We start from the raw sequence: 27068 nt of genomic DNA on the forward strand, positions 1-27068 counted from the left end.
ATTCATTGTTGAAGAATTTTATAGGAATTAATATTTCACTGTAAAAAGTCAACTTAAGCGAGAAGCAGTAGTTAAAATAATAGTCTTATTGACACTCACCCTTTCTTTAACTGAAATTATTCTTTCCATCAGGTCTCCTCTTATTTGGTATGCAACTCGGGGCTAAATGAATAGTTGAATATATGTTAAATTAATGAATAATGCATACAAAGTACAACATTCCACAACAGCATTTTTTTACTGAGCAAAAAAACATAAAAACAAGCAAGACATACCTCATCTTGCGGGATAATGTTATTGGAGAGGTAGATCAGACTGCCAAGCTGAGACAAAACACAGAAAGATTAAGATTGTAAATTAGATGCAATATGTAGTCCTTCAATTAAATGTGTTGGATGAACAACAAAAAACTCAAAATGAGAGAAGCAATTCAACTTTTACACCATTTTATTTGAAGACAAGCCCTGACCTACATGCATTTAATTTTAAGGGGTGCAGCTCCCAGCTACTGTATGCTACAGCTTCATTTTTCAGACTACTCTGACGGTAATGTGCATATGTGATGCTTCTTAATTATGTTTCATATCGATGTCTTTGCATTTCTTTAGTACAGAGGGATTTGATGTCAGATTTACCAAACCTAAATACTGTATATAAGACCAGTCCAAGTCAGTACCTGTATCTCTTTCCATCCCTGGGAGACTTTGAGGAAGAGACTTCCTGTGGCTGTGACGTACGCCAGAGTTCCCTCTGCATCCCTGACAGTGTGCTGCATCATGCTCTCACGGCTCGCAAATGTTTTCAGCTGAGGAACAAATAAAGAGAAGAAACCCGGAATCTCTCTCTGTAAACTTTTATACTGCTACATTATTGATTTTACAGCAACATGGTGGGTAATCATGCACATGTTAGCAAAGCATGCTGGTGTATCATTTATACGTAGTTCAACAGCCTGGCCAGAAAAACACTTACAGATGCTGCGTTACCCGAAGCTCCAGGAGGTCCAGCGGGTCCAGGAGGTCCAGGGGGGCCGGCAATGGTCAAAGCTGCTATAACAAAAATGTCAACTTCTTTCACACAAGCACAGCAGCTACAAGAACGTCATGTAAACCTATACAGGATAACATTTAGCTGCTGATGACATATGTATGACTGATGTATTGTACCTGAGCCATATCTTGGGGTTGACACAGAGGGTCCTGGAGGCCCCGGTGGCCCAGGAGGGCCGACCGGTCCTGCTCTGCCATAGCCTGGGATACCTGGTGAACCTGGCACCCCTGGGTGGCCTGGTGGACCAACGACAGACTCTCCTTTGGGTCCCTGAAATGTGTCAGGAGGAAGTTATTGATTGCTTTAGCTGGTACATCTTTTGTCACAAAGATGACACAGCGTGTATCCATGGTATTGCAACTCACCACAAGTCCTGGTCTCCCAGGGATACCTGGTTGCCCGGGAAACCCTGCCTCCCCCTTGTTTCCCTTCTCGCCTTTAATGCCCTCGTCACCACTTACCCCCTGCGGTTACATGCACAGGCAAGGACACACACACACACACACACACACACATCAAGGGTGAGTCTGATGTCACTTAAAGAAGCATGTCCCCAAATTAATTCTTTTTTAAAACACTTCCATATAAAACTTACCCAGTCTCCCCTACGAAGAAATGTGTCTAGAACAGAGAAAACAAAGGAGGGAGTTATAACTTATTATAAAATTCCAAAACATATTCTAAAAACAGATTTTTCACAGGATGATCATTCAATTGTTTTTCTTTTTAAAAACACCAGGAAAAAGTTTTGGAAGTACAGAGAAAATACAAAATAAAATGTCCTTCTTAAGAATAAAATCAGGCCTTTAAATTCAGTAATTTTAACAACCCATTTTTCCTTTTCATTATGGATTATTCTTTCTCTTTGAATGTATTTAAAGGGTTTTACATTTTTATTTTTCAGTGTCTATACATCTGAGAGCTGTTAGTGTTGACTCACTTGGTGGCGCCGGTATCCCAGGAAGGCCTCTCTCTCCCTTTTCTCCTTTTAGTCCCGTCTCACAGTTACCTTAGACACAAAGAGCCAAACTTGAGTTAATTGCATGTCCTTACAATTGACTTGTTGATGCAGAGATTGGTTTTAAATTGAAAAGACTTTGTTTATTGAAAGTATGTTCTACATTTGTTTGTACTGCTGCTATCCTGAGTATTCTGTAAAGTTGGTCTATATTGAAATGTTTGGATAAAAGTGGTTCAAACAACATTCAGGCTTTATCATTTATGGCAAACATAAAAGGCAACCCAACCTACCCACTGCAATGGTTCCATTGGGATTAAGCTGAAATAATTGAGCACAAACATATCAGCAGCAGTCAGCGATGACTTCATTTGAAAATCATACTAACTTCAACAAAGCTTGAATTACTTTCAGAATAAATATCAGGTTAATTATAATTAATTATATTATACTGAAATATAATTTTATTTTTGTTAAATTACATTCCATTATCAAATATTTAATCATCTAAGCTGTATTGTTAATATCATAATCAACATGAAAATGACACATGCAGATTTTCTGTGGATGTGATGTTAGTAACTACCTCATGTTTGTATTGGCAATAAGCCTTCACCTTTCCAGACTGGACATGCAGCATGCAGGAATATTTTACAACCTGAGTGATAAAAGGTTATGTAGTACCGGTGTTACACAGAGCAACACACACACGCACGCACGCACGAACGAACGCATGCACGCACGCACGCACGCATGCACACACACACACACACACACACACACACACACATTGGAAGAGAGTTTGTGATTAGGAGATATGTCTGAATGGGCTCAGCAGGAAATTATGAGATTGTGCAAACAACTGTGCTTTAATGAAGATAGATTGACACTTGGGATGCAGCTTAGCCTTCACTCTAAAGGCCTGCAAAGAGAGTTCAATCTGGACATTGACTATTATGTGCATGTGCTAAAGGAAATAAAACATGCATAGTAGCATCTCTCTAGAGTCATGTGTATTTTTTTTTAATTTTCCAGGCCACCATGAGTAAAATGAACATTTACAATATAGACAGCAGGATGAAAAGTTCACAAGCACAGGCAGTAATGAAACACATTTATAAAGATATGTTTTATCAGCAACATGGCTGCACGGACGGAAACTTACGGGCATTTTGCAGTGGGGTCTGGGAGGGATGGGGAACACAGTCTTCAATAACCAGGGGAGAACGGGGACAGTGAGCACATTAGTAAAACACATGTGATGATTGAGTCAGAACTGTGTGTTGATGAATGTGTGTGCGCTTACTCCTTTGGGGCAGTTGAATATTCCTGGGCGGCCCGGCAGCCCAGGACGGCCAGGAGGTCCCTAAAGAGAGCAATCGAAGAAGACAAGAAAACATTAAATGGAAGAAGGTAAGAGAAGAGTGAGCGTTTTCAACAATTTAAAGCATATCGTGATTGAAAGAGGAAAACTACTGTAGGTGCTATAAAACTAAAAGTAATAGCAACATCAAACTGGCACAAATCAATCATATTCTACCACTCAATCACCACAGGTTTCCTTTGCAGATATTGAACCAGTATCTTCTGTATAATTTCACAAACTTCTACAGGTGTGTGACTCACCGGCAGGCCTGCAGAGTCCCCCCTCTCTCCTTTTAGTCCCATCAGGCCTGGACGACCCTACACACACACACACACACACACACACACACACACACACACACACACACACACACACACACACACACACACACACACACACACACACACACACACACACACACACACACACAGGCATCCAAGTTACAACAGTATGGAAAGTTAGATTGGATTTAACAGTAACGATTCCCACAGGGACATTTGGGAAATTGGGTTTTTGTTGACTGAGTCAATGTGTGATTTAATTTAACGTTGAAGCCAAGGGCATAACTTTAATCTTAAAATCTAAATCTCCTGATCAAAGAACCAACCATAAACATGTCTTAGTGTCTGTGTTCCCTTTTAATCAAATAGGAAATGTTTAGTGAGTTCATGGTGCTTCCAGGGGGGGGGGGGCACTGGCTGGTCATTTTTTCTGCAACAATTTGTGCCTTTTCTGCAACAAGTGATGGTGCTGTAACCCCCAGATCCCCCACCCCCTGTAAATAATGCAAACAGCAGGTGTATTGAACTTATGGGTTGAAAAGCTGTGTTTTTCATAGCTGAAGTCATACTATTGTCACTTGAACATTAATATATATATATATGTATAATCTGAATCTCCTGATCAAAGAACCAACAATAAACATAAGGAAGTCTTAGTGTCTGTGTGCCCTTTTAATCAAATAAGACATGTTGGGTGAGTTCATGGTGCTTACAGGCCTTCCAGGAAAACCAAATTCTCCTTTGGGTCCTGGTGGTCCGATAGGCCCCTGTTGGGAACAAAACAAAGTGTCTGACAGTACATCTTAAACACATTAACAGCACCTTCATCCATAGCAGTGGAAACAATTGGAGTTAATGGTGTTATAGAACCTGAAAAGTGAAATGATTTGCCTTTGGTGCTGGCTGCTAAAACTTACCGGAATTCCAGCAGCTCCGGGTACACCATTATCTCCCTGCAGACAAAGATACAGTTACACTCATTTTTATGATGTTTTCAAAACCATGCGCATGACTCATTTTACAATAAGTTACTGATGTATAGTGATACTCAAATCCTGACCAACATGCATACACTAAATATCCATAGTAAGTGCACGCAAAAGAACAATGTGAGTAAAATGATCAGGGTCTAGAAAAACAGTGACAACAAATATAACCTTGACTCCTTTGGGACCCACTGGAACAGCCAGGCCTGACGTCATCGATCCATCTGCACCGATGACAAATCCTGGCTCACCCCTTTCACCCTGCATGCATACACACAAGTAAATAAACACGTAAACCACGTAGACAGAGACTTAGACATTAACTTCTGTTAAACTGTGTGTATAAAGAAACATAAAAGTTTGTTTCGCGTATTTAGTCTACTTAGATATTGTTTGTGTGCATAGACAAGGCATGCTTGTCCCACTTACTTTCAGTCCTGGATGTCCTTGAACTCCTGGCAACCCCCTGTCACCCTTTGGACCCTGTGGTCCCTGCAAACATTTAGGATATTTATTTACAAAGTAAGATAACTTCATATCTAACTTCTGGACTCTGTCATGAAGTTAAAATAATTTCTCTTCATGCTATCGTATCCATGTCCGTGCACTGTGTCATGTACAGTGCTTCTGATGTTACTTCTGTTTGGAAGAAGAAAACCTGACAGCCGAAAGCATTAACTGGAAGAAAGGCCTGTTACACTCTGCAAATATAAACCAACGGTAGCTATCTAACCACACATTTGTTGTTGTCAGGACATCATCATCATTTGGTTTCTGATTTTTATCTGATACTCACAGCGGATCCCTGAGCATCAAAAATCCCTGAGAAGTTGAAGACACCATCTGTATCGTTAAGTAGAAGCTGAATAAGAGGCAGAAGGAGAAAAATTGTCAATGTAATCAAAATGACTCAGTGAAAAAATCAATCAATCACTCTAGTTACCCAATATTACAGGCCAGTGAAGTTTTTATCCCTCAACATGGTAGTAGAAAAGTGGCACTAACATTGGACTCTCCCTTTTGGCCTACTGTAAGTAAGCCTCGTCTTGACTGGCTTTGCTCACGTGTTATCATAAACTGTATAAAATATGTACATGATCTCCATGATGTCATCCATAGGTTTCTGAAAAGCAAAAATGAAGCTCAAAGTGGGCGGCTCCCGGTGGTTACAACAGTCGCCATCCTGGTGGAGCCTGGTATCGCCATGATCCTGACTAATCCAAAAATGGACAAAGAGATGGAGTGTAGATGGAGCTGAGGCGGGCGTTGAATGTAAGCTACAGTCTATGGCCGCCTCCTGTGACTGCAGCCACCTGTCACTCAAAGCAGCCGCAACGCTAATTAGAACTTGGGTATAGAAACCAAAACCGTTTTTTGAAAAGTAAAGGCATTAGGCATTTTAGCATTGGGGTCTATGGGGATTGGTCTATATCCACTTCCGGGATTGCTCCAGTGCCGCTGGAAATTCCGCCAGATTTCACTACTTCCACTTTCTTTGTGTTGGAATTTTAAACTCCGGAGGATTTCTGAGGACTATGGTTAACTGCTCCTCATATCTCTGCAGGGTAAATCCAGACAGTTAGCTAGACTATCTGTCCAATTATGCACAACTAAAACAACTTTTGAACATACACATGTTCCAGCAAAACAAGTTCCTTCCCGAGGCTATTTTGCAGAGGCACCGGTTAGCGCTGCCCAAGACAATTGTGATTGGTTTAAAGAAATGCCAATAAACCAGAGCACGTCTTTCTCCCATCCTGGAATGCTGTGTGGACTAGCCAGACCCTCCTCCGCAGCGCTGTGAAAGAAGGTCTGGCAAAGCAAGACTAATGGGGATTGTCTCGCTTTTGAAACCAGGCTCAAGTGGCCATTTGAAGAACTGCAGTTTTCAGCCCCGAAAGTTGCCGCTTTGCTGCTACTTACATCCTGGAGGTTGGTAAGGGATCCTGGTGGTCCAGGTGGTCCTGGAGGGCCGGGCAGACTGAGCCCATCCCTTCCCCTCTCTCCCTGAAAAAACAAGTTTGACATTTTAGCCTTTCAGTAAATAGCAACACAAAATGCTCTACATTTTAAATAAGTGTGAGTTTGGCCACTTATCCACTCCTTCGTTGTTTTACCTTCTGTCCTGGATCTCCAATGTTCCCCTTTGGTCCCTGTAGATGAGACAAGGTAAGACACAAACGCTCAAAGTAAAACCATATGTCAGAATCAGAAGTTATCTATAGGTAAAAGTAATATCAGTAAGAACCATTTGTATAATCAGACATCTGACACAGAATCTTTCAATCTGGTCATGTATCTACAGTATAAGTCCAGTCATTTACTGACCTCTTCCCCTTTTAGTCCCTCCAGTCCTGGAATCCCTGTTGGTCCTGTAGCACCTGCCTCCCCCTACAGATGCCACAAAGAAACATTCATCATATACATCACTTGTACTGTAAAAGAAAACATGCCACCTTCATTCTAATAGTGGAAAAATTCATTCCCCAAAGCTCCATGTTATCAAGTTAAAATCACATCAAAAGGACTTGATGACTTCACACATTCTCTCAATTAGGTTTGGTGATTAATGATTAAAGTAAAGTTACATTTTTATTACAAGATTCCCTGTGATGTATTGCCTCATTTCTGTAAGGAGGTAACATGAGAATGTCAGGTCAGATTCAACAAGAACCACAAAACGGGAGGTTGTGAACCTGGTCAGAGGACAGTGTTGCTGCCAAAAGCTGACATTGCTTGTCGCCATGTGGTCTTTCACTCTAAAGCTGTTTACTGTGACCTCAAAGTTCAAGACATTTAAGAAGCTTGTGCCAACAGCTTGTGCTGAGATAACAGTAATATCTCAAAAATGGTTACAGAACTTGAACTGTACAGCGGACTAACCTTTTGCCCTGGCTTTCCTGGGGAGCCGTCTAAACCATCTTTACCCTATGAGAGGAAAAGAGGAAATAAATACATTAATTAAAATGATCATTATAAATAACCAGCGTTTAAGACCCTGACACACCAGACAGAGACCCTGACACACCAAACAGAGGGCCAGCTGTCGATGAGCATCAGTAGCCATAGTTTTTGCGGTGTATCCAGCACCGTTGGCACTAGTCGGCCCTTGTTGGCGGTTTTTCGGCCGATTGAGCATGTTGAATCGGCGACTCACCCCGTCGGTCAGAGAAATTACTCTGATTGGTTTAGTTTAAGCGAATCAGTGTGCGAGAACAGAAATGGAAATGAGGAAAGCAAGCAAACGACTTAAGTCATAGGGGCATGAGAAAACAAACTTGTTATATCAGGTAAGATTTTCTTTTTAGCCATTGAGCTTTTCAGCAGAAGCTGTTTGTGTTATTGTTCTCTAGCGCACAGTAAAAATAATTTGTTCTTTCAACATTGGGTTGTATTGTTAATGTGCTATCTGGCTAATTAGTGTCTTCTGGTTTCCCTTTTTGAATACAGACTAACGCCACCTGATGGTACGGGCAGTTATTTCCTCTCACGCAGACGCAGGACGTACATGCTAGTTGGCCATTGGCTGTAGTCATTGCGTGTGTGTTCAACTGAAACGTTTTGGGCCAGAAAAAGGCAATGCAACAGTCGGCTCTCGTCGCAGTTAGTTCTTTGGTTTGGTGTGTCTGTGCTTTTAGAGCACAATTGGACTACAGTATTACTGTAAGTATCACAGACACTCAGATATCTCACCTTTGGTCCTTCGAGTCCAGGGATTCCTGGAGGACCCTGTGTAACAAATACAAAAAGATGACCAAAATAGCAGTTGATGATATGATGAAATTACACTGTAAGATGAACATAAATGCTAAATGTTATGGTGCTGAATGCTCTTCATGCATTAGTACCTGTGGGGCTCTGGAGAGCCCAGCTCCAAAACCATTCTGCATCCCAGAGCTTTCCAAGTCCTAAAACATTTTACAAAAAAGAAATATTCATAATGATTGAATTGTGAGTGTCTAAAAAGATATTGTGTCCAAGTAGGTATACTGTAACCGTTTCAATACATTTCATAATGCCCCCACACCTGGCTGAATACAGCAGATTTACAATGAAAAAGCTGACGGCAAACAACTAATAATTACAAAACACTATTTATGTATCTCACACACATTGCAAACTATTTTGGTGATATGAGAAGAGAAGGCACTGCTTCTGTGCTGAGACCAGGCACATATGGGATGGGATGGTGGGCAGATATTATGCTAAAATCAGTGCAAGGTCCAGACTTCTTTCTAGACAACCAATCAGAAACAACCATCATGCTGTAGTCCCTCATATAAAGAAAATGGTACGGCTATCAATATCTCCTAATTCCATCAAACTAATGTTGTCTGTGACAGGTTGAGCTATACTGTAAGTAGACTGGTCATGATATAAAGAAACAGTAAGTACCTCAAAGTCCATGGTGTAGGCTCTCCCAGGGGGACCTGGAGGCCCAGGGGGACCAGCTGGTCCCCTGGGACCAGGCTGCCCTTCTGGACCCTCTGAGCCTGGCAGGCCTGGAAACCCTGCAGGGCCCTGATCTCCCTGCAAGAGATGTGATATTTAAAATGATGATGATAGAATCAGTTAAACCAATAAAGTTCCCACAAGTACGAGAAGGGGTAAAGGGTGAGCTAGGGATATGGATGTTGGATAGTGACAAAAGGAGAAACTAGGGTGAGTGGAAAGGGAGAGCCACTTACAAGAATACACTAGACAGAATAGAAACATACATTACAAGTAGGGCTGGACAATATATCGATATTATATCGATATATGAGGCTAGATATCATCTTAAATTTTGTCATTATCATAATATCACCATATGACACAAGTTTTGTCTTTCCTGGTTTTAAAGGTTGCATCACAGTAAAGTGATGTCATTTTCTGAACTTACCAGACTGTTCTAGCTGTTCTGGTATTTGCCTTTACCAACTTAATCATTATATCCACATTACTAATTATTATGTATCACGGATCTCATTGTGTAAATATTTGGTGAGAGCACCCTCAATAACCCTACCCTACAATATCTCCGCAATATCGATATCGAGGTATTTCCTCAAAAATATTGTGATATTTGATTTTATAATCACAAGCTAAATGTAATGTACTGTACAAATACCACTTTGGGTACAACAGGAATCTAAAAGGTGAATTATAAGTATGACTCCTATTATCAGTAATGGTGTTTCACTGCCTGGTCAAGGGCATAATCGAGATTTTACCTTTGGTCCTGGTTGCCCGCTGACACCAGACTCTCCCTGTTAAACAGATGAAATTCAATAAAATCACATGAGCTACCGCAATGATGAGAGAGAGAGAGAGAGAGAGAGAGAGAGAGAGAGAGAGAGAGAGAGAGAGAGAGAGAGAGAGTCAGGTCGAAACAAAAAGGCAGAGCAGCTATTGCAACACAGACTTGTTTACACTCATGCTTTATTAGTCCGCGGGGTCATCTCATTAACCTTGGCTCTTTGTGTTAGGTGGTTATTTGGATCGTGTGTAATTGTTTTTACTAACGGAGCACTAAGAGGCCAGCTCTAGGGAAATCAGAGTGAGCTCATAGAAAAATCACATAAGCAAAGAGCCAGCTCCTGGTTGGTGTGCTGCACATTCACATATAAGGGAAATTACTGATTTTTAAACTGTACTGGGTGGGTCACAGCATGAAAACAATACCTATGTATATATATTTTGTAATTATGTATTCTGTGTTGCAAACTAATGTTCATTAGCCTCACCTTGTCTCCTTTCTCCCCAGCAGGTCCTGGATCCCCATCTTTTCCATCAACTCCCTGCAAGAGTGACATGACTAGATTTAAATTTCAGATTTTAGATGCATATTTATTTTCCAGATACCTCCACCAGTGGGAATTACAGTCATGTGAAAAAATTAGGACACCCATGCTAAAGTTGACTAAAAAGAGGAATACAAAAATCATCTTTTGGAAATTAATCTTAATGCCTTAATTAAAAAAATGAGGAAAAATCCAATCTTTAAGGACACCAATTTTCTTTGTGAATGAATAATGTATCGTAAATAAATAAATGTTCTTCCTTAAAATACAGGGGGCATAGGTAAGTACACCCCTATGTTAAATTCCCATAGAGGCAGGCAGATTTTTATTTTTAAAGGCCAGTTATTTCATGGATCCAGGATACTATGCATCCTGATAAAGTTCCCTTGGCCTTTGGAATTAAAATAGCCCCCCCACATCATCACATACCCTTCACCATACCTAGAGATTGGCATGGGGTACTTTCCATAAAATCATCTCTCAATGCAAATCAAACCAGCTATTAACTAACTGAAATACAACCATGCCAATCTCTAGGTATGGTGAAGGGGATGTGATGATGTGGGGCTATTTTAATTCCAAAGGCCAAGGGAACTTTATCAGGATGCATAGTATCCTGGATCCATGAAATAACTGGCCTTTAAAAATAAAAATCTGCCTGCCTCTATGGGAATTTAACATAGGTGTGTACTTACTTATGCCCCCTGTATTTTAACGAAGAACATTTATTTATTCACGATGCATTATTCATTCACAAAGAAAATTGGTGTCCTTAAAGATTGGATTTTTCCTCATTTTTTTAATTAAGGCATTAAGATCAATTTCCTGAAGATGATTTTTTTATTCCTCTTTTTAGTCAACTTTAGCATGGGTGTCCTAATTTGTTCACATGACTGTACCTCTGTACTCACTGCACAGTTTGCACGGTTTATTAAATTGTTGGTCCCACTCATATTTTTGAACAAAGGTGGATGTAAACTGGTTAAAATTTGAACATATTAAACAAAGCTAATGGGACTGAAGTGACTAAACCTTTTATGCACTAAAACAGTGCTGCAGTAAATGTTGTAAACCTGCGAGTAGTCCATTCACACAGTTAGTAAAAGCTGATATTTTAAAGACAAAAGACACATTTCCCCCAACAGATGCTGCAGCTCACACCATGTTCAAAAGGTCTTACAGTAGTTTCTGCCAAAATGCTGTAACTATACAGTAGCTCAAGGAACATTGGAAAAGGACATGACATACTATGTGGGTGCATATAGATATAAGATGGGCCCTTAAACACACAGACACTTATGTACTTTATACCTCAACCAATATATGCACACAGGATTTCTCTCTCTGACACACACACACACACACACACACACACACACACACACACACACACACACACACACACACACACACACACACACACCTGTGCAATACTGTGCAGCAAGCGATGGCAGGATGCAGTAAGAAAACATGGGTTTTCAAATGAAGTTGGGGGAAATACTATCTTTTCAGTCCCTTGGATCTGATGGGACCAAATGTTAATACCTGACCAGAACCTGAACCAGAACCAGAACCAGAACCAGAACCAGAACCAGACCCAGAGCCACTAAACCACTCCTCAATCACCTGAAAACAGAAGTCCGGTCAGCAATGCAAGTGCTCTGAGGCCAAGCCTCAGTCAATGAACTTCAAGAGCACACCTTTCTTGATAAATCCCTGCTGTCTTGAGAAAATAAATATTCCTCTAGAGCAGGGGTCTTCTATGTTTTTTTTATGCCAAGGACCCCTTAGCTGGAAGAGAGACGGAGCAGGGACCCTCTACTATAGCCTGGTTGACACCAGACCTTTCTCAGTTGTAACTGAATCTCAGTTGTTAGAGTGGGTCTTGTCAAGCTTCATTCACAGCCCATTTCCAAAAGGGGGTCACCAACAGATGCCGCTCAAATGCCTCTGGACGCAATTGAATAGTCCTTCAACCAATTAGACCAACGATCCGGGTGACGTAGCAGCGACAGCGGCATCAACGGGTTGCTGCGCTTCGGTGGCCGTTATGTTGAATGTAAACAAAAAGCTGCTTGCCGTCGCTGCGCTTTCGTCATCGTGTAAAGCCTGCCTCAACGGTTGTGATTGGTGCCTCGATTTGGAAAAATTGGAAATGGGCTTGAATGGGCTCTTGGCCAGACTGACTTGCAGAGCAAATCTCAAATTTGCCGGAAGTTCGTCAGGGTTTTTCCAGGCTACCTCTACTACGTATATTGTATAAAATGTTGTTGAATAATAAACTGGACCTACAATAACGTGTAGGGCGACCTAAAGCCTATACACATACGTTTTTATGGTGCATACAACACTAAGCTTTAAAAATAAAAATTGTTGGCACATTCATATATTTATACATCATGTTTTAATGTTAAAATGTGGCACAATAAATTCTTAAGCTTAACTGTATCTGTGGATGGCTACCTTAGCTGTAGGCCAGTAAGCCTAACATCAATGTTGTGTACATTAAAAATCTTTTATCTTGACTAATAATATGTTGGACTCATGTTAATGTATATCTTCAGACATATTTCAATTGCTTTTGTTAAACCATCAAACAATAATTTGGCGGCCCCCCTGCAGCAACTCTGAGGACCCCCTAGGGGTCCCGGACAACAGATATCTGCTCTAGAACGTTCTACCTTCAAATTTAGCTGCCCCACTACATGGCTTTCCCGAAGTACAATTAACTGATAATACAACACAGTACACTAGACATCGTACAGGATTATATATTTGTGTTTTTCTCTTATTGATGAACTGTACAAGAAAAATAGAAAATAGCGAAAAAAGAAAAGTATGTTTAACTTACAGGCAGTCCAGGTTCACCCTTCTCTCCATCCTTCCCATCTTTCCCAGAGGCCCCAGGTGGTCCAGGAAAGATGTCCTCAGATGGGGCTCCTGGGGGCCCTGGCTGTCCCGGGAGGCCAGGCGGCCCTGGAGGCCCCTGATGAAACAAGACGACATAACTCGGTCACACAAAAGGAAGACTCTTTAGAAAGCCCCTTCTGTGTACCTCTCTAGCTAATGGTCAATCGGTAGCAAGCGTCCTGTAGTGTCAAAATGCAACACGTTGACAAAAGCTTTCTTTTAGTGTACAAGTAGCACTGTTATATTCTTCACTGTTTCATGTTACTAAATATAACAATGATAACCCGGACTAGGTCGGAATATTAACCATTTTATTAGACCAACAGTATGTGTTTATAACAGCATGGCTAACACCAAAAAACGGGACCAAAGTAACCTACAATCCATCAGGTATATCACACTACGGCTCTTACAGTAGCCAAAATAGACAAGTAACATGAGATAAAGGCCGCGTCCAAACAAACAGTGCACCACTTCAACCTGGAGCCGGAGATGACGAACTGAAAAGGGTGTCACAAAAAAAAATGACTGAAAAAAGAAAGTGGGATTGCAACGTGATGCTGTATATTATCTAATGTCACAGGGAGAGAAATCAAAGTTCACTTACCCTAATAATCTCTGCATCACTGTCAAAGTCTTCAAATCCTGACCCCTCCTAATGAACACAGGACATATGTCAGTCACAGTTAATGAATGCAGACTGGCTCAAACCACTACAACTAAAGGGTTTCATGTCTAAATGCTTCATATCACAGTCCAGTCATGTTGCTCCCGGAGCTTCATAATTACGTACTTGTAAAACATACATGCTTAAGCCAAACAGGCAAATCAGTTGTTTCACATTTTCACAAAATTGACATTTAGTTTTGGAGCAACCTTTGTTTTTATAATCACGTTCATAAATATGACTGGTGCATAAAAAAGCCAGTGAGTGTGATTAAAAGATCAGATGCCACTGAGCACAACTGTAGCAATTAATAAATACCTGAAACTATAACTGGAACTGCAGAAAAAAACTAAAACAAATGAACAGATTTGACGATGAATGAAAAACAACGGGATTATCCAAAAGCTGAAAGACACAGCAATGTGTTTAACTTTCTCTGAATTCAAGAGAGTTGCAACAGGAAAGATGCAACCTAACTCTACATGATACATGTGGCTACAGATGGATATAATAAAGCTATATCACTATAAAACATTATGGATTTCAGCCCAATATTACAGTACGTTAGCCTGGGCCTGGACTTAAAGAGTAACTACTGTTATTTTTTTCATCCTGGACCCTAGTTTTTGTATCTAAGTGACTGATTGGAACAACAATCTTTGACATTGGTCCAGTTTTAAGCGAGATCGCTGCAGTCGGCAGCGGCGAAACAAGCTACAATGTAAGTTAATAGGGCAATTGTCCAGCTTGTATTTACCTTCACAAAAGTGCTCGTTTTGCCACTGACAGGCTCAGATTAATATTCTAAGTGTCTGACAACATTATGGAAAGGATTTCTTAAGAGGTCGACCTTTCTGTTAAAGAGTAAGATCTTTTCTTTAAACATAAAAACATCCGCGAAATTGCGTTCACTAAACCCACCAGACTCCATGTTAATTAACAGTAATTTTAGCATCGTAAAATACACTTAATTTAAAGTCGACAGAAACAAAATAAAACTATGAAAATCCGTTTTGGGTCGTCTTTCCACTTTTTCAACCATCATAACTCTAGTTCTGGTTGAAATAAACACATAGTACATGTGAAAATACGTTGGCTCTATACACGCTGAAAGTATTTTTTAAATGGAGTCTGGTGGGTTTAACCCTACCCGACTTCAGAGCTGTTTCTGGTTAAACAGAAAGGTCTCAAAGAGGTTTTAAAGGTCTATCTCTGAAGGAATCCTTTCCATAATGTTGTCAGACACTTAGAATATTAATCTGAGCCTGTCAGCGGCAAAACGAGCACTTTTGTGAAGGTAAATACAAGCTGGACAATTGCCTTATTAACTTACATTGTAGCATGTTTCGCCGCTGCTGACAGCAGCGATCTCGCTTAATACTGGACCAGTGTCAAAGATTGTTGTTCCAATCAGTCAGTCAAAAGGGTCCAGGTTGAAAAAAACGGAAGTTACATTTTAAATGTTAATTTCTGAATCAACTATTAATTAATAAACACCTGATTTTACTAGGACAAGAAAAGGTAAAAAAAAAGAAAAAAAAGCTTGTTTAATAACCTACCAGGTACATGGAAGACTTGCTTTTTCGACCTGGAATTCCAGGAGGGCCTGGAGGACCTGGAAGTCCAACACCAGGATCACCCTGAAGGAGACAGTAGTGGGAATTGTATGCGTTTATTTGTACATTTAGTGATTCATCACTGATTTAGCAATAGCTATAAATGCTGTGATGCTGTACATTGGAGACTTGTTGCACAAATGTCGTAACATCTGTCCCTACTCAAATAAACAGGAAATGAAAATGAAATTTGAACATTGGCTCATGTTTACAAGTCTGTGACAATTCACCCAGCGCTATCTATTCAGATCTTATTCAAGTCGAGGTATCATAGTATTATAGAGGGGTATTGTTTACCTTTTCTCCCATAGGACCAGGCTCTCCCTGTAGTCCTGGGAATCCTGGAATCCCAGTTGCGCCCTGGGAAAAAGACAGTTACAGCTCATTGCTCAATGCTACATGAGATATCAACACATCACAGGTCATGTTGCATGCAGTTGTAAGAAGTGAAAGCAGGAACCATACAGACAGTGATATCAGGAATGAGGCCAAGACCTTAACTTAATCTGTGGCCCCAATCTAAAGCTAATGGGCTGCATCAGCAGTTAGTATATAAAGTGTAGCTCTCTATTAGTAGCTGAAAATGAGTACATTCCTGCAAAACCTTTTTCCAGAGACACAAAACAAATGAACCTATTAATCAAGACTGGAAATACTTTACTTACTGGAGCACCAGTTTCACCTTTGCTTCCCTGAACAAAGGACACAAATAGAAAACTCATCATTTTATCGTTTGACTTGTCAGACTGAGCTAAACAACAGAATGTGCTCAATCATTCTTATGCTGTTCTGTAAATAAAAAGCTACACAGTTTAGAAATTGAATGTTTTGAATATTGCCAAACAAGCAAACAGATAAAACTCACAGGATGTCCGTCTTTCCCAGGAACTCCAGGTGGGCCTGAAGGTCCGTGTGGTCCTTGTGGACCCCGGGGCCCCGGCTCCCCTCCCACCCCCTCTCCTAAGGCTTGTCCTGGGGGACCGGGTGGCCCTGGGGGACCGGAAGGACCTTGCTCACCTGGCTCCCCTTTCTGTCCCGGAGACACCTGGAGGGACTGAACATGGAATAGTCTGAGTGATTAATTCACTGAAATATAGCAAGGCATGGGTTAGGGTTCAAACAGTGTAAAGATAACTGCAGATACTAACATTAACTTTAGGGAGAGGGAGTATTTTTGGCTTAGCAAAAAGAGCCAATGAGCAGTCATTTCTGCATAAATTCGTTAACAGACAAAATTTGACTTTTGTAATAATTGTATCATCATGATGTTGGGGACTTCAGCTTTTTTATGATTTTGAATTTCAAATGGGGCAAATATGGAGTCTCAGTTGGGGGGATTGGCACACTTGCACTGCAGAAGTTTGGCTAAAGGGATGGGCATATTTTGTATAGCGAATCTTGCCTATTAACTGCTCTAATTGAACACTGACTTAAGCAATTAAATATGGATTTGTGTTTACTTTACTGAACAACCACAGATATATGTATTACTTAAAATCTTAAATATGTGCTGTGCTTTACATCATCATCATCATCATCATCATCATCATCTAAATTATGAAAAGAAATCACTACTTACAGAGTCAAATACGGAGTCCGGAGTACCTGTCTCAAATGATTTCACTGTACCAAAGACACAAAATTAGCACTTTCAAATAATTCAGGTCACAATAAAATGTATTAGCATGATTACAAAAGGTGGAATCATACAAAATGATAACATATATGACTTATGACGATTTGAAATCTTAATTTGGGGCAGGTCAGAGGACAGAAAAAGAGAGACAGAGAAGGCTGCTTTTTTTGCTTCTTCCAGCACCATCTGCTGGCTAATATGGGAAATACACCCCAGGAGGAGCAGCCTTGGTCATGTATTACAGCATCACTTCTATGTCAGAACACTCATCTAAAATAAATGCTATGTGTACAGGCGCATGTTAGTGACAGAGGCCGAAATGAGTGTTTGGCTTAATACCCGAAAGAAAAAATTTGGCAAATAACTGCCGATTTCCTTCTTTTAAGATTATGTTTTGGCCTTTAATTGATTGGACAGTTGTCAGCAATCGAACCCCAGCCGCTGCGGTACGGACAGAGCCTTTGTACATGGGGTGCACGCTCTACCAGGTGAGCTAGCAGGGAGCCCCATAACTGCCAATTGTTGCCACCAAAGACAGATTTCCTAAAATAAATTAATTTAAAAATAAGATTTATATTTTTTACTTTTTTTATTTACCTCTTATTGTGGTCGTCTCCTGTCCAGAAGTCTCCTCTATGTCTTCATCAATGTCATCATCATTGCCCAGCGACATTTCAGTGGGCGGAGCTCGGACTGGGCTGCTGTAAGTGGGGTCCAGCTCTGGGAGGGGCTGAAAAAAGACATAAGATGAAAAAAATAAAAACGTTTTTCTAGGGCTTGGATCTATCTAGCCATTCAGTATGTTTTTTTTTTTTTGTAAAATGTTGCACATCCATGCAGAAAATAAGAATATTAACACCCTAGCATGTGTACATATTTGGGTTTTTGACTTTTTGGTGTATTACATTTGCTCAGAAAAAAAAATAAAAATAAAGTAAGTGTTTGCCACGGATGGTAGGAAATCTCTCGGACCACATCAAACTACAGTGTCAGATTTAATGCAACATTCCACACGGTGCACAAAGCTGGCTCACAGCGCTGCATTTCTTCAACATTATTTCTGCATCATCTTTACAAGATTGGCTGTGGCGATAAAACATCTTGAAAAAGCAATACATATTTTCTTTCCTGAAGAACGTTGGATTCGTTGAATCTGTCTGACTGTCCTGATGTGGCTGAGGAGGAAATTGTTTAAATAGCTCAGAGCTGGCTGGATAAGAGCTGTCACACATCTGGAATATACCTCATGCTTGCACACTTCCAAATCTTAGGGGACACAGCACTGAGTTACCTCAGGTACCATCAACAAAATCTAAATACAAGTATTTCCTTTGGGCCACAGTGACATGGAGTTAAAAAACAATCAGTAGATGAGGCAAATACCTGACCTTTCCTGAGAGTGTCTATCTACGTGCCCTTAAGCAAGCACTGAAATCTCCAGCAGCTCCAGTGACCAACAAGGCTGAGATTGTGAATGTGGTATATTGAAGTTTCCCGGATTTGAAATACTTGAAAAATCAAAAGAGTGAGCTGTAAAGTAGTGCGAGAAATTACACACTGCTTTTATCAAATTTCAGTATTAAGACTACTTATTAGTTGGAGTTCTCCACAGGGGTGAAAAGTGACCGAAAATGTACTCGTTAGTGCAAATGTGTATTTTGAGAAGTCAGCCTCAGTATAGTCTATATCCTTTGCGTTCCACTTCCGGGATTGCTCCGGTGCTGCAGGAAATTCCACCGGATGTATGTATTTTCCGTTCCCTTCCGCTTTCTTTGTGTTGGAATTTTAAATTTGGTGGATTTATGAGGACTATTGATTACTGCTCCTCAGATCTCTGCAGGGTAAATCGAGAAAGCTTGCTAGACTATCAGTCCAATCTGAGTTTTCTCTCGCACAACTATTTTGCAGTGGCTCTGTGCGGAGCTTAGCACCGCCCATGACGATTGTGATTGGTTTAAAGAAATGCCATAAAACCAGAGCACAGGGTTTTTATTTGGAAAAGCAAGAGTGAAAGATGAAAAAGTGGCTTTAGTTCTGCTGTTAAGGTACAGTCAGGAAGATTATCCAAGATGGCATGTTGGCCATTTTCATGCGATTCAAGTTGGCCATGTTATGGTACTTGTCTTTAAAGCTATAGTGCATATTTCCTGTCTCCCCCCCATGAGGAATTCTAAGTAATAACAAAAGTGTTGGATGATACAAGCCTTCACGCAATTGATATAACCAAGTCGCCGGACGATACCAGTTTCTGAACATAGCCATACTGAGAAATACAGAGAGTTTTGTGGAGCTGATAGTCTTAATTAGCTTTGTATACCCCCATTTGGCCCTAAAGCTCACTTATTAACACACTATCTCTTGTTTGTTACAATCTGGGAGTGTTTCTTGGCTGGGCCAGCGACTCTCTGCAGTTTCCGCTGGAGAGAGCTTTTAGAAAGTATAAATTTAGAAGTACAAATTTCCCTAAACTATTTATTCAAGTAAAATGATCTAGTACTCTCCCCAACCCCTGCCTCTCTTCCACTGCCCTGTTGTATTCTTTATTTCAGAGAGCCCAGAGGGGGCAGGGAGCAGCACATATCACCATGCTCCAGTCTCCACCAGGCCAGTAAGGATAAGAGCTGTTTTCTTTGGTCCAAGTCCAACCTATAGCTAAATGGGAAGGACGGAGGGGTAGTGTGGTGTGTATGAGGAGTGTGTATGCACACACCATGGTGTACTCTCTCTCCTCCACAATCTTCTTCACTTCGTCTATTCCCTCTATGTCTTCGTAAGCATCATCACCGCTTCCGTATCCAGAGGCCTGACGAGAAAATGAGAGCAGGGAACGAGGAGTCAGAAGATAACAATGGAGAAAGTGAGAGACAAATGATTAAATGCTCTTCAACAGACAAATGTGATCCAAGTACGAGCTGCAGAATGAGAAAACTGAATGAGGAAACAAGCCAAGAATGCAGTTACACTCAGTAAATAAAACAATGCTTGGAAACAAAACTTTAACTCAACTTTAACTTAAAAAACACTGGATATTAAATGTGATTAATGTTCTAAACAATGATAGAAACAGAGAAAAAGAGGAAACTAAAATATATATATTTCTTTTCTGCACATTCAAATAGTAGACTGCTGATTGGTACTGCAGGCAAAATGAACTCCCTAATGAAATGTGAATCCTAATATCAGTACGTCAACTAATCCATGATTCTTACCATGCTGAGACAGCATAAGGACACTGCTGTGCCTTAATTAATATGGATCCATTTCTAAGACAAAATGTATGAAATCGATCTGAATATAATTGTTCTAAAAGTAACAAAAAATGAATGGAATAATGCAAGAGAGAGAGAGAGAGAGAGAGAGAGAGAGAGAGAGAAAGTATTTAGGTTTAAAAGTTGAGTCTATATCCACGACGTTCCACTTCCAGGATTGTGATTGGTTTAAAGAAATGCCATTAAACCAGTGTGAAACCATGTTTCACTCCCATCCCAGAATGCTGTGTGGACTAGCCAGACCCTCCTCCGGGATGCTATATTTAGAATATTTTCAGCGCTTTACCTTGCCCTTTCCAACAGAGAACTGAAGCAATTATCTATGCTCTCTTCAAAGCCACCAGACTCCTTTGACAAAAAGTAATTTAACTAACAGAACACAGCAGTCGCTGGCCTGCTTCTGCCTAGATCGGTAGCTTTATTTGTTTTATTGTGCGACTTTGCTGAATCCGAACTAACCTTTTTAAAACACCGAAGTCTATATTTGGTGTGGGTATTTCCCAAACTGTTGGAAGCACACTATTGTCTAAAGTATCACTGTATATATTTTCTTTAACTGGAATAAGGAGGACCACATAACACAAAAGTATGTTAATGTGTAGATAGGGCTGTCCACATACTTTTGTCCATATAGTTTACTGCTGTGCACTGTTTTCACCAGTAGAGGGAGGACTTGTTCCATGATTGGGGCGGCTGAGGCTGTGTGTTCTGACATATGCAATAGGAACTTTGCTTCTTTTCAGACTTTCAGACTCAGTGTTTGGGTGTGTGTTTGTGCGTTTTCGTGAACACTCACATAAGGATCGTCCTCCTCACACTGGTCATCTGGGGCCGTGGGATCTGACTTCAGCACCAGCTGTTGGATGGAGCCCTGGAAAGGAAAGGGGGGGGGGGGGGGATTAAGAGAGACAGTGTTATGTTGTGTGGTAATTTAGTTCATTCTGTGTCATTACATTTCATTAAAGCTTAGCGTATGTTTCCCACACAGCAGCATATTGTCTCTATCTTTCAGCAAAACACTTTATCCATCTCTTCCTCCCATCATGCTCCACACATTATCCAGCACATACACATCTGCACACAGTAACACACATCTGGCAGTGAAAAGGTGTTTCATGCTCAAGCTGTCTGCCCTCCAAAGAGCATTTTCAAATCAATCATGAAACACCACTTACAGTATGGACATCAGTCTAGTGGACAGGCTTCAGATGTAAATCTTATGGGTTATGAAATAATATTTCATAGACCTGTAGTAGTGTTAATACTTTGACACAGTTTACCAGCGTTGAAGCACTGATGTCTGTATTAAACAGGCTAAGATGTTGGTTATTATTTGAATGTTATTATTACATTACATGTCATTTAGCTGACGCTTTTATCCAAAGTGACTTACAATTGCTATATATGTCAGAGGTTGCACACCTCTGGAGCAACTAGGGGTTAAGTGTCTTGCTCAGGGACACATTGGTTGACGTATCGCAGTGGGAACTGAACCCAGATCTCCCACCCCAAAAGGCACATGTCATATCCACTGCGCCATGATCACCACCCAGCTGCGTGTTTCTAGAAGCATCCCTGGATTATCCCCGATCTGTTGCTTAGGGTGGTACATGATGATGATGATGATGGTAAACTCTGGCATCAGACTGTCAATACACAGGTGTTAACATACCCAGTGTAACCCAGTTAAATATGCCAGTAAATGCCCTCCAAACCACCACTGGCTTGTAACCATGCACAAGCCTGGCAGTTCTGTTCAGGGTGTCGCTATTCTGACAAGTCATTACAATAATAATAATAATACTATATATATATATATATATATATATATATATATATATATATATATATATATATATATAACTTTATTTGTATAGCACCTTTAAAAACAATAGTTTACAAAGTGCTTTGACAGGGGAAATAAAGGACATACAAATCAATACACATATATACACATCAAATCAACACACATACCCATAAACATTGTAATAGCAAAAAAGATGGGTCAGCTCTAAAAGGACAGAATGCCAACGAGAATGACGATAAAAATGATGGCATCACATAAAAAGCAACTCTATAAAAGTGTGTTTTAAGGAAGCGATTAAAAAGAAGTCACTGATTTCAAAGAGTTTTAAACCCTTTAATGTGTTCATAGGGGAAGCAAGTGTGAAAATATCTAATGTATGCGGCAGTTCCGTTGTATTCCAATGAAAAAAGGGCCCCACTTCATCTGAAGAAGGAAGGTATGTTTTCCCAATTATTTAGCGTATGCATGAGTGTGTGTACACGTGCAACTGCGAATGGTCCTTCAGATCTGAGAGTCAGCAGGCCTTGTCCCCTTATTAGATCAATAAAGACTTGCCAAAGGCAATTTCAGCAAAGTTTATTGATATTGAGTTCAGGCCAGAGGACAAACACCTGTTTTTAATGGAACGAAGCACGGTCTATGAAATTTAATGGTGGTGAAGGAGTGAAGAATAGAGATGAAGGGGGAACAATAGAGAGCAAGAGAAAGAATGGGTGGATATGAGTTGTGGTAGCAAATAATCAGATACATCTGTGTGTGCAGTAAACAACACATCGGAAATAAACAGAGAATGTGCCACGCAAACGTTTCCGCTTCTTTCAATTCAATTTTAGTGTGCGAGTTCCTGTGGATGCACGATTCAGATGGTCAGTTTGTAAACTAATTATATGGATGTAAACACCTGAAGGCAGTGGGAGGGTTCGTCAGAGACAGACACATTTACAGTTGCATGCTCAAAAGCTTGCTATGCTAAGCCTATACCACAGATGACTGCTTCCAAACATGCTCTTGAAAGTCTCGTCTTATGAAAAAGAGACACACTAACATGCATGTGAGGGAATGAAGGAGGTCTGCAATCACGTTTTGAGCAATATATGGGGGTTGGCCTTCCGTTTGGGGGACAAAGGTGTAAGGGTTTTGGCTTAAACAGTCATACCACCTGTGATATTATCTCATATACCTTATCTTTTGTTCTTTTAAAATTGTTCTTTTCTTACCTACACCGTACATGTTTTTATATACACTAAACAGTTTTTCTTTGTTGTTTTAAAAAAAAAAACATGATGTTATTATGACTGGCTTGTTTATATTGTTTTGTGAAGCACTTTGTAACGTGGCGTTTGAAAAGTGCTCTATAAATAACGATTATTATTATCATTATTATTATTATTATTATTCTGTACTATTAAGCAGGTTGGGTTACGTGAAGTGGATTTGTCCTGCTACAAGGCTGCCCCATATGATGAACATTGTTAATAACTATGAACTGTCAGAAGGCATACTAGAGTATCTCTGTTTCTGGACAACACAATCGGTCGGTCCAGCAAAAGAAGGTCAGCCATGTTTCCTCGGAATCTGGAGCCACACCGATTGCTTTGGGGTTTGGTCTAAATTTAGTGACCTTTGTGTGAGAACTGACCCAACACAACATATCTAAGATACTTTATGTTAGTCTTGGATATGAATGATTGTTTGTTGAGATTCTGCAGTCTGGTCTGGTACTCAGGAGCTTTCAGATGTCAGGGATGACTAAGGAAAAGGTTAAGTACTTCTAAGGTGCTGTTCTGGGTCTGCAGTTACTGGCAGTCACCGTGTTGAGGAAAGTGTTTTACTTTCACTTTAGCGGCTACTGGCCAAATGTGTGTGTGTGTGTGTGTGTGTGTGTGTGTGTGTGTGTGTGTGTGTGTGTGTGTGTGTGAGTGTGAGAGAGAGACAGAGAGAGTGAACACTCCTCAACCTCATTGTGCCACAAGGTGTCATCATCAGTTAATCTGACTAGAAAAAAGTGAACCATGACTTGGACTGTAAAGTGATGAGATTAGATTGCAATTATTTTTTTATACACCCCCCCCCAGCCCTGATTGGAGCATCTGAACAGGGAGCTGTGGATTTTTGCATATCGCACTACAGCCTGTAGGTGGTGCCAGAGGAGCCGGGTTTTTTTTATTTTTATTACCTGCTTCAAGTAGTTCTACTGGAACATAGGGTCAGTTTCAGCAAATATGACAGAAAGTTAGTTTTATAAGGCTTACCTACTGCACCTTTAATCTAAAATGAACATTTAACAAAGCTGTTCCACAACACAGGTGCCTGAGCTGATCTTTTAGTCTGCAGAACAGTCAAAATACGTCTGTCTGAAAAGCTAAAAACATGGGCATGAAGACTTCAAGAATTCTACACCTTAAACAGAACAATCCCACAGCAAGCTGCATGTATACAGCTCAATAGCTGCATGCTTAAATCTGTGCCAAGAAATACTTAACACACATGCCCATAACTTGAACATAAGCATAGCCGACAGTGGTTTTCCTCAACGTTATGGGTCGCAAATCGCATTCAGTTTCTTATGGAGAAATAATGGTTTGCACACACTCTGTATTAATATTTCAACCAAACACGTACAGATGGTGTCCTACACACACACACACACACACACACACATACACACACACACACACACACACACACACACACACACACACACACACACACACACACACACACACACACACACACACACACACACACACACACACACTCTTTCCAACACCCAGCATGGGGTATGTTTCAGTGAAACTAAGGAAAGCAAAAATATGAGTGAGTTAAGTCAGTGTAGGGGAACATGTTTAGTGTATTTGTTTGCATGTGTGTGTGTGTTCATGTGTAGCAGTGTGTGAGTGTACAACTGCAGAGAGCTACTGCTGCTGCGTGGCTGTTATTGCTCTCCCTGGGAGGAGATGGAGGATCTCTAACGGAGCTGCCAGTTCAAACACGGAACAGCTGGAAACCAAGCGTCACTACTGGTCCTCTTTGTCTGAGAGGGGAGGACTGTATAATACGCATTATCTGTCGCTAATAAGTAGCGAAATTACGTTTGAGTGCATAATTATATTCAAGTGCAATAATAACTTATTCTAGTGCAATATAAGGGCAAAGTGACATTGTAATCATGTATTTATTTCACTTATTTTAGAACGTGGTGTTGCCTGGGGTTTGTTTTGCTCAGGTTTTTTTATTTCCTCCTGTAACGCACTCTCTAACCGATTTCATGTTAAAGTCCCTGTTGATTGGATCCCTCAGGTCGCCGTAGGAGAAAGGGGCGGGACACAGTGGCCCGGGAAAGAAGTGTGAGAGAGAGAGGGAGTAGAAGAGTGTTAATAAAGTGTCTGGCTGGTGTTTAACTGGATGCACCGTGTGCTTTGCTGATTTTCTTATGAAACCAAGCTAGGCGAACCTAACAGTCGGTTACAGTACTGATCAGGAGCAGCGCTAAATCCCGGGACCTGCCGTCTATTTTTGGACTGCCCACTCCCAGCCGCAGCCCCGTTAAAACCGCTCGCTCCTGCGATATTTGTGTTGGGTCCCGCGGAACCCAGACTTTTTCCCTTTTCATGCACCTTGGAACTGGGTGAAGTTGCAACTCGTAAAATACAGAGGCTTGGTCAGTGGCTCTCAGCGTCAGATACGACGCAAAAAGTACCCTTCAGCGCCTATATGGAACGCACCGGGCACAGCAGCAGCGGGACCGCGGCGCTGTAAGATGACGTAGTATTAAGAGCGACAATGGTAGCAATTAGTACGAAAGACCGAAATGCCGCGTAAGGAGGTTGGTTGGGGTGGTGGATGGGTCAAACAACACAGGACTTTCACCCAGGAGACTGTCCCGTTCTTGTGCCGCATGTCAGTCAGTATGCCCCTGTCAAAAGGACGGCAAGAGTCCCGGCACCAAAAGAAAACTTTTAGAGTGAATAACAAACGCCAAAGGACACACCTTTAGCGTGAATAACAAACGCCAAGGGACGCCAAGAGTCCCGGCGCTGAAGGAGACTTTTAGCGTGAATAACAAATGCCAAAGGCACATGACCAAACGTCTGTATTTTACGTGATGGGAGACTGAGAATGTGTTGGAAGTTGTGCCGAAGATTTTTACTCTGCTTTTACAAATATGGAACTAGATCCATATTGGCCTAGCATAAAGACCAAAAACAGGAGGAATATTAAAGATACCTTGGTATTTTAGTTAAGATGCAACATGAGTGACTTTGTTCCCACGAGACTTTGACAGAATGCCACGGCTATGACTCGTGGGATAAAATGATAGTAATTCTATGTTAATTCAAATTATACTAAATTGAATTATAATGCTATGGGAAAACCAACTTCCTGTTGTCTTTATTATGGTCCGGTGTCCCTGCTACCCCACCAAGCCAATACAAAGTCATTAAAAGTCAAAACAGTCAAAACAAATGGGATAGACAGATATCAACCTTTTCAGAAAAATATTCCTGTTAAAATCAAGCGGATTTTGAATGATAGAATGAGGTGATTTTGATCTGAAATGAAACTTAAAGCTCTTCATGGAGGTAAATACTCCCCTGGGAGACCAAAGGATCCTGAATAAACACGCGTTCTCCCTCCCTGGCTCATTGGATTTCTTTGAAACTCTTCTAAGATTTCTCTGATAAAATCTTAATGAGAGGGAAAAAGCTTTCTTTCCACGGTCCTGGAAACAAAACATC

General features: G+C 40.7%; 1 protein-coding gene across 4 annotated transcripts in view; it reads right to left on the reverse strand.

The window, feature by feature from the left end:
• Positions 1-27068, reverse strand: part of LOC144536971 (collagen alpha-1(XV) chain-like) — a 77232-nt gene that overhangs the window by 4398 nt on the left and 45766 nt on the right. The window contains exons 6-42 of one of the 4 annotated variants that reach the window (XM_078280344.1): positions 21319-21393; positions 19964-20056; positions 17851-17983; positions 17197-17240; positions 16483-16671; positions 16283-16309; positions 15915-15977; positions 15561-15641; positions 13942-13989; positions 13276-13410; positions 10368-10421; positions 9855-9890; positions 9037-9171; positions 8490-8549; positions 8335-8370; positions 7525-7569; positions 6970-7032; positions 6759-6794; positions 6565-6648; positions 5438-5503; positions 5071-5133; positions 4813-4902; positions 4573-4608; positions 4369-4422; positions 3635-3691; positions 3315-3374; positions 3174-3215; positions 2595-2666; positions 2302-2329; positions 1991-2059; positions 1646-1671; positions 1416-1514; positions 1167-1320; positions 973-1046; positions 677-805; positions 276-323; positions 100-162 (exon numbers count right to left, since the gene is read on the reverse strand). In XM_078280344.1, coding sequence (XP_078136470.1) covers positions 100-162; positions 276-323; positions 677-805; positions 973-1046; positions 1167-1320; positions 1416-1514; positions 1646-1671; positions 1991-2059; positions 2302-2329; positions 2595-2666; positions 3174-3215; positions 3315-3374; positions 3635-3691; positions 4369-4422; positions 4573-4608; positions 4813-4902; positions 5071-5133; positions 5438-5503; positions 6565-6648; positions 6759-6794; positions 6970-7032; positions 7525-7569; positions 8335-8370; positions 8490-8549; positions 9037-9171; positions 9855-9890; positions 10368-10421; positions 13276-13410; positions 13942-13989; positions 15561-15641; positions 15915-15977; positions 16283-16309; positions 16483-16671; positions 17197-17240; positions 17851-17983; positions 19964-20056; positions 21319-21393 — 2667 coding nt within the window. Of the gene's footprint in view, positions 1-99; positions 163-275; positions 324-676; positions 806-972; positions 1050-1166; positions 1321-1415; positions 1515-1645; positions 1672-1990; positions 2060-2301; positions 2330-2594; positions 2667-3173; positions 3216-3314; positions 3375-3634; positions 3692-4368; positions 4423-4572; positions 4609-4812; positions 4903-5070; positions 5134-5437; positions 5504-6564; positions 6649-6758; positions 6795-6969; positions 7033-7524; positions 7570-8334; positions 8371-8489; positions 8550-9036; positions 9172-9854; positions 9891-10367; positions 10422-13275; positions 13411-13941; positions 13990-15560; positions 15642-15914; positions 15978-16282; positions 16310-16482; positions 16672-17196; positions 17241-17850; positions 17984-19963; positions 20057-21318; positions 21394-27068 lie in introns of all 4 variants that reach the window. The other 3 variants (XM_078280343.1, XM_078280345.1, XM_078280346.1) reach the window with 3 other exon arrangements.

This window comes from Sander vitreus, chromosome 22 (genome assembly GCF_031162955.1).
Source record: "Sander vitreus isolate 19-12246 chromosome 22, sanVit1, whole genome shotgun sequence".
Lineage (NCBI taxonomy): Eukaryota > Metazoa > Chordata > Actinopteri > Perciformes > Percidae > Sander > Sander vitreus.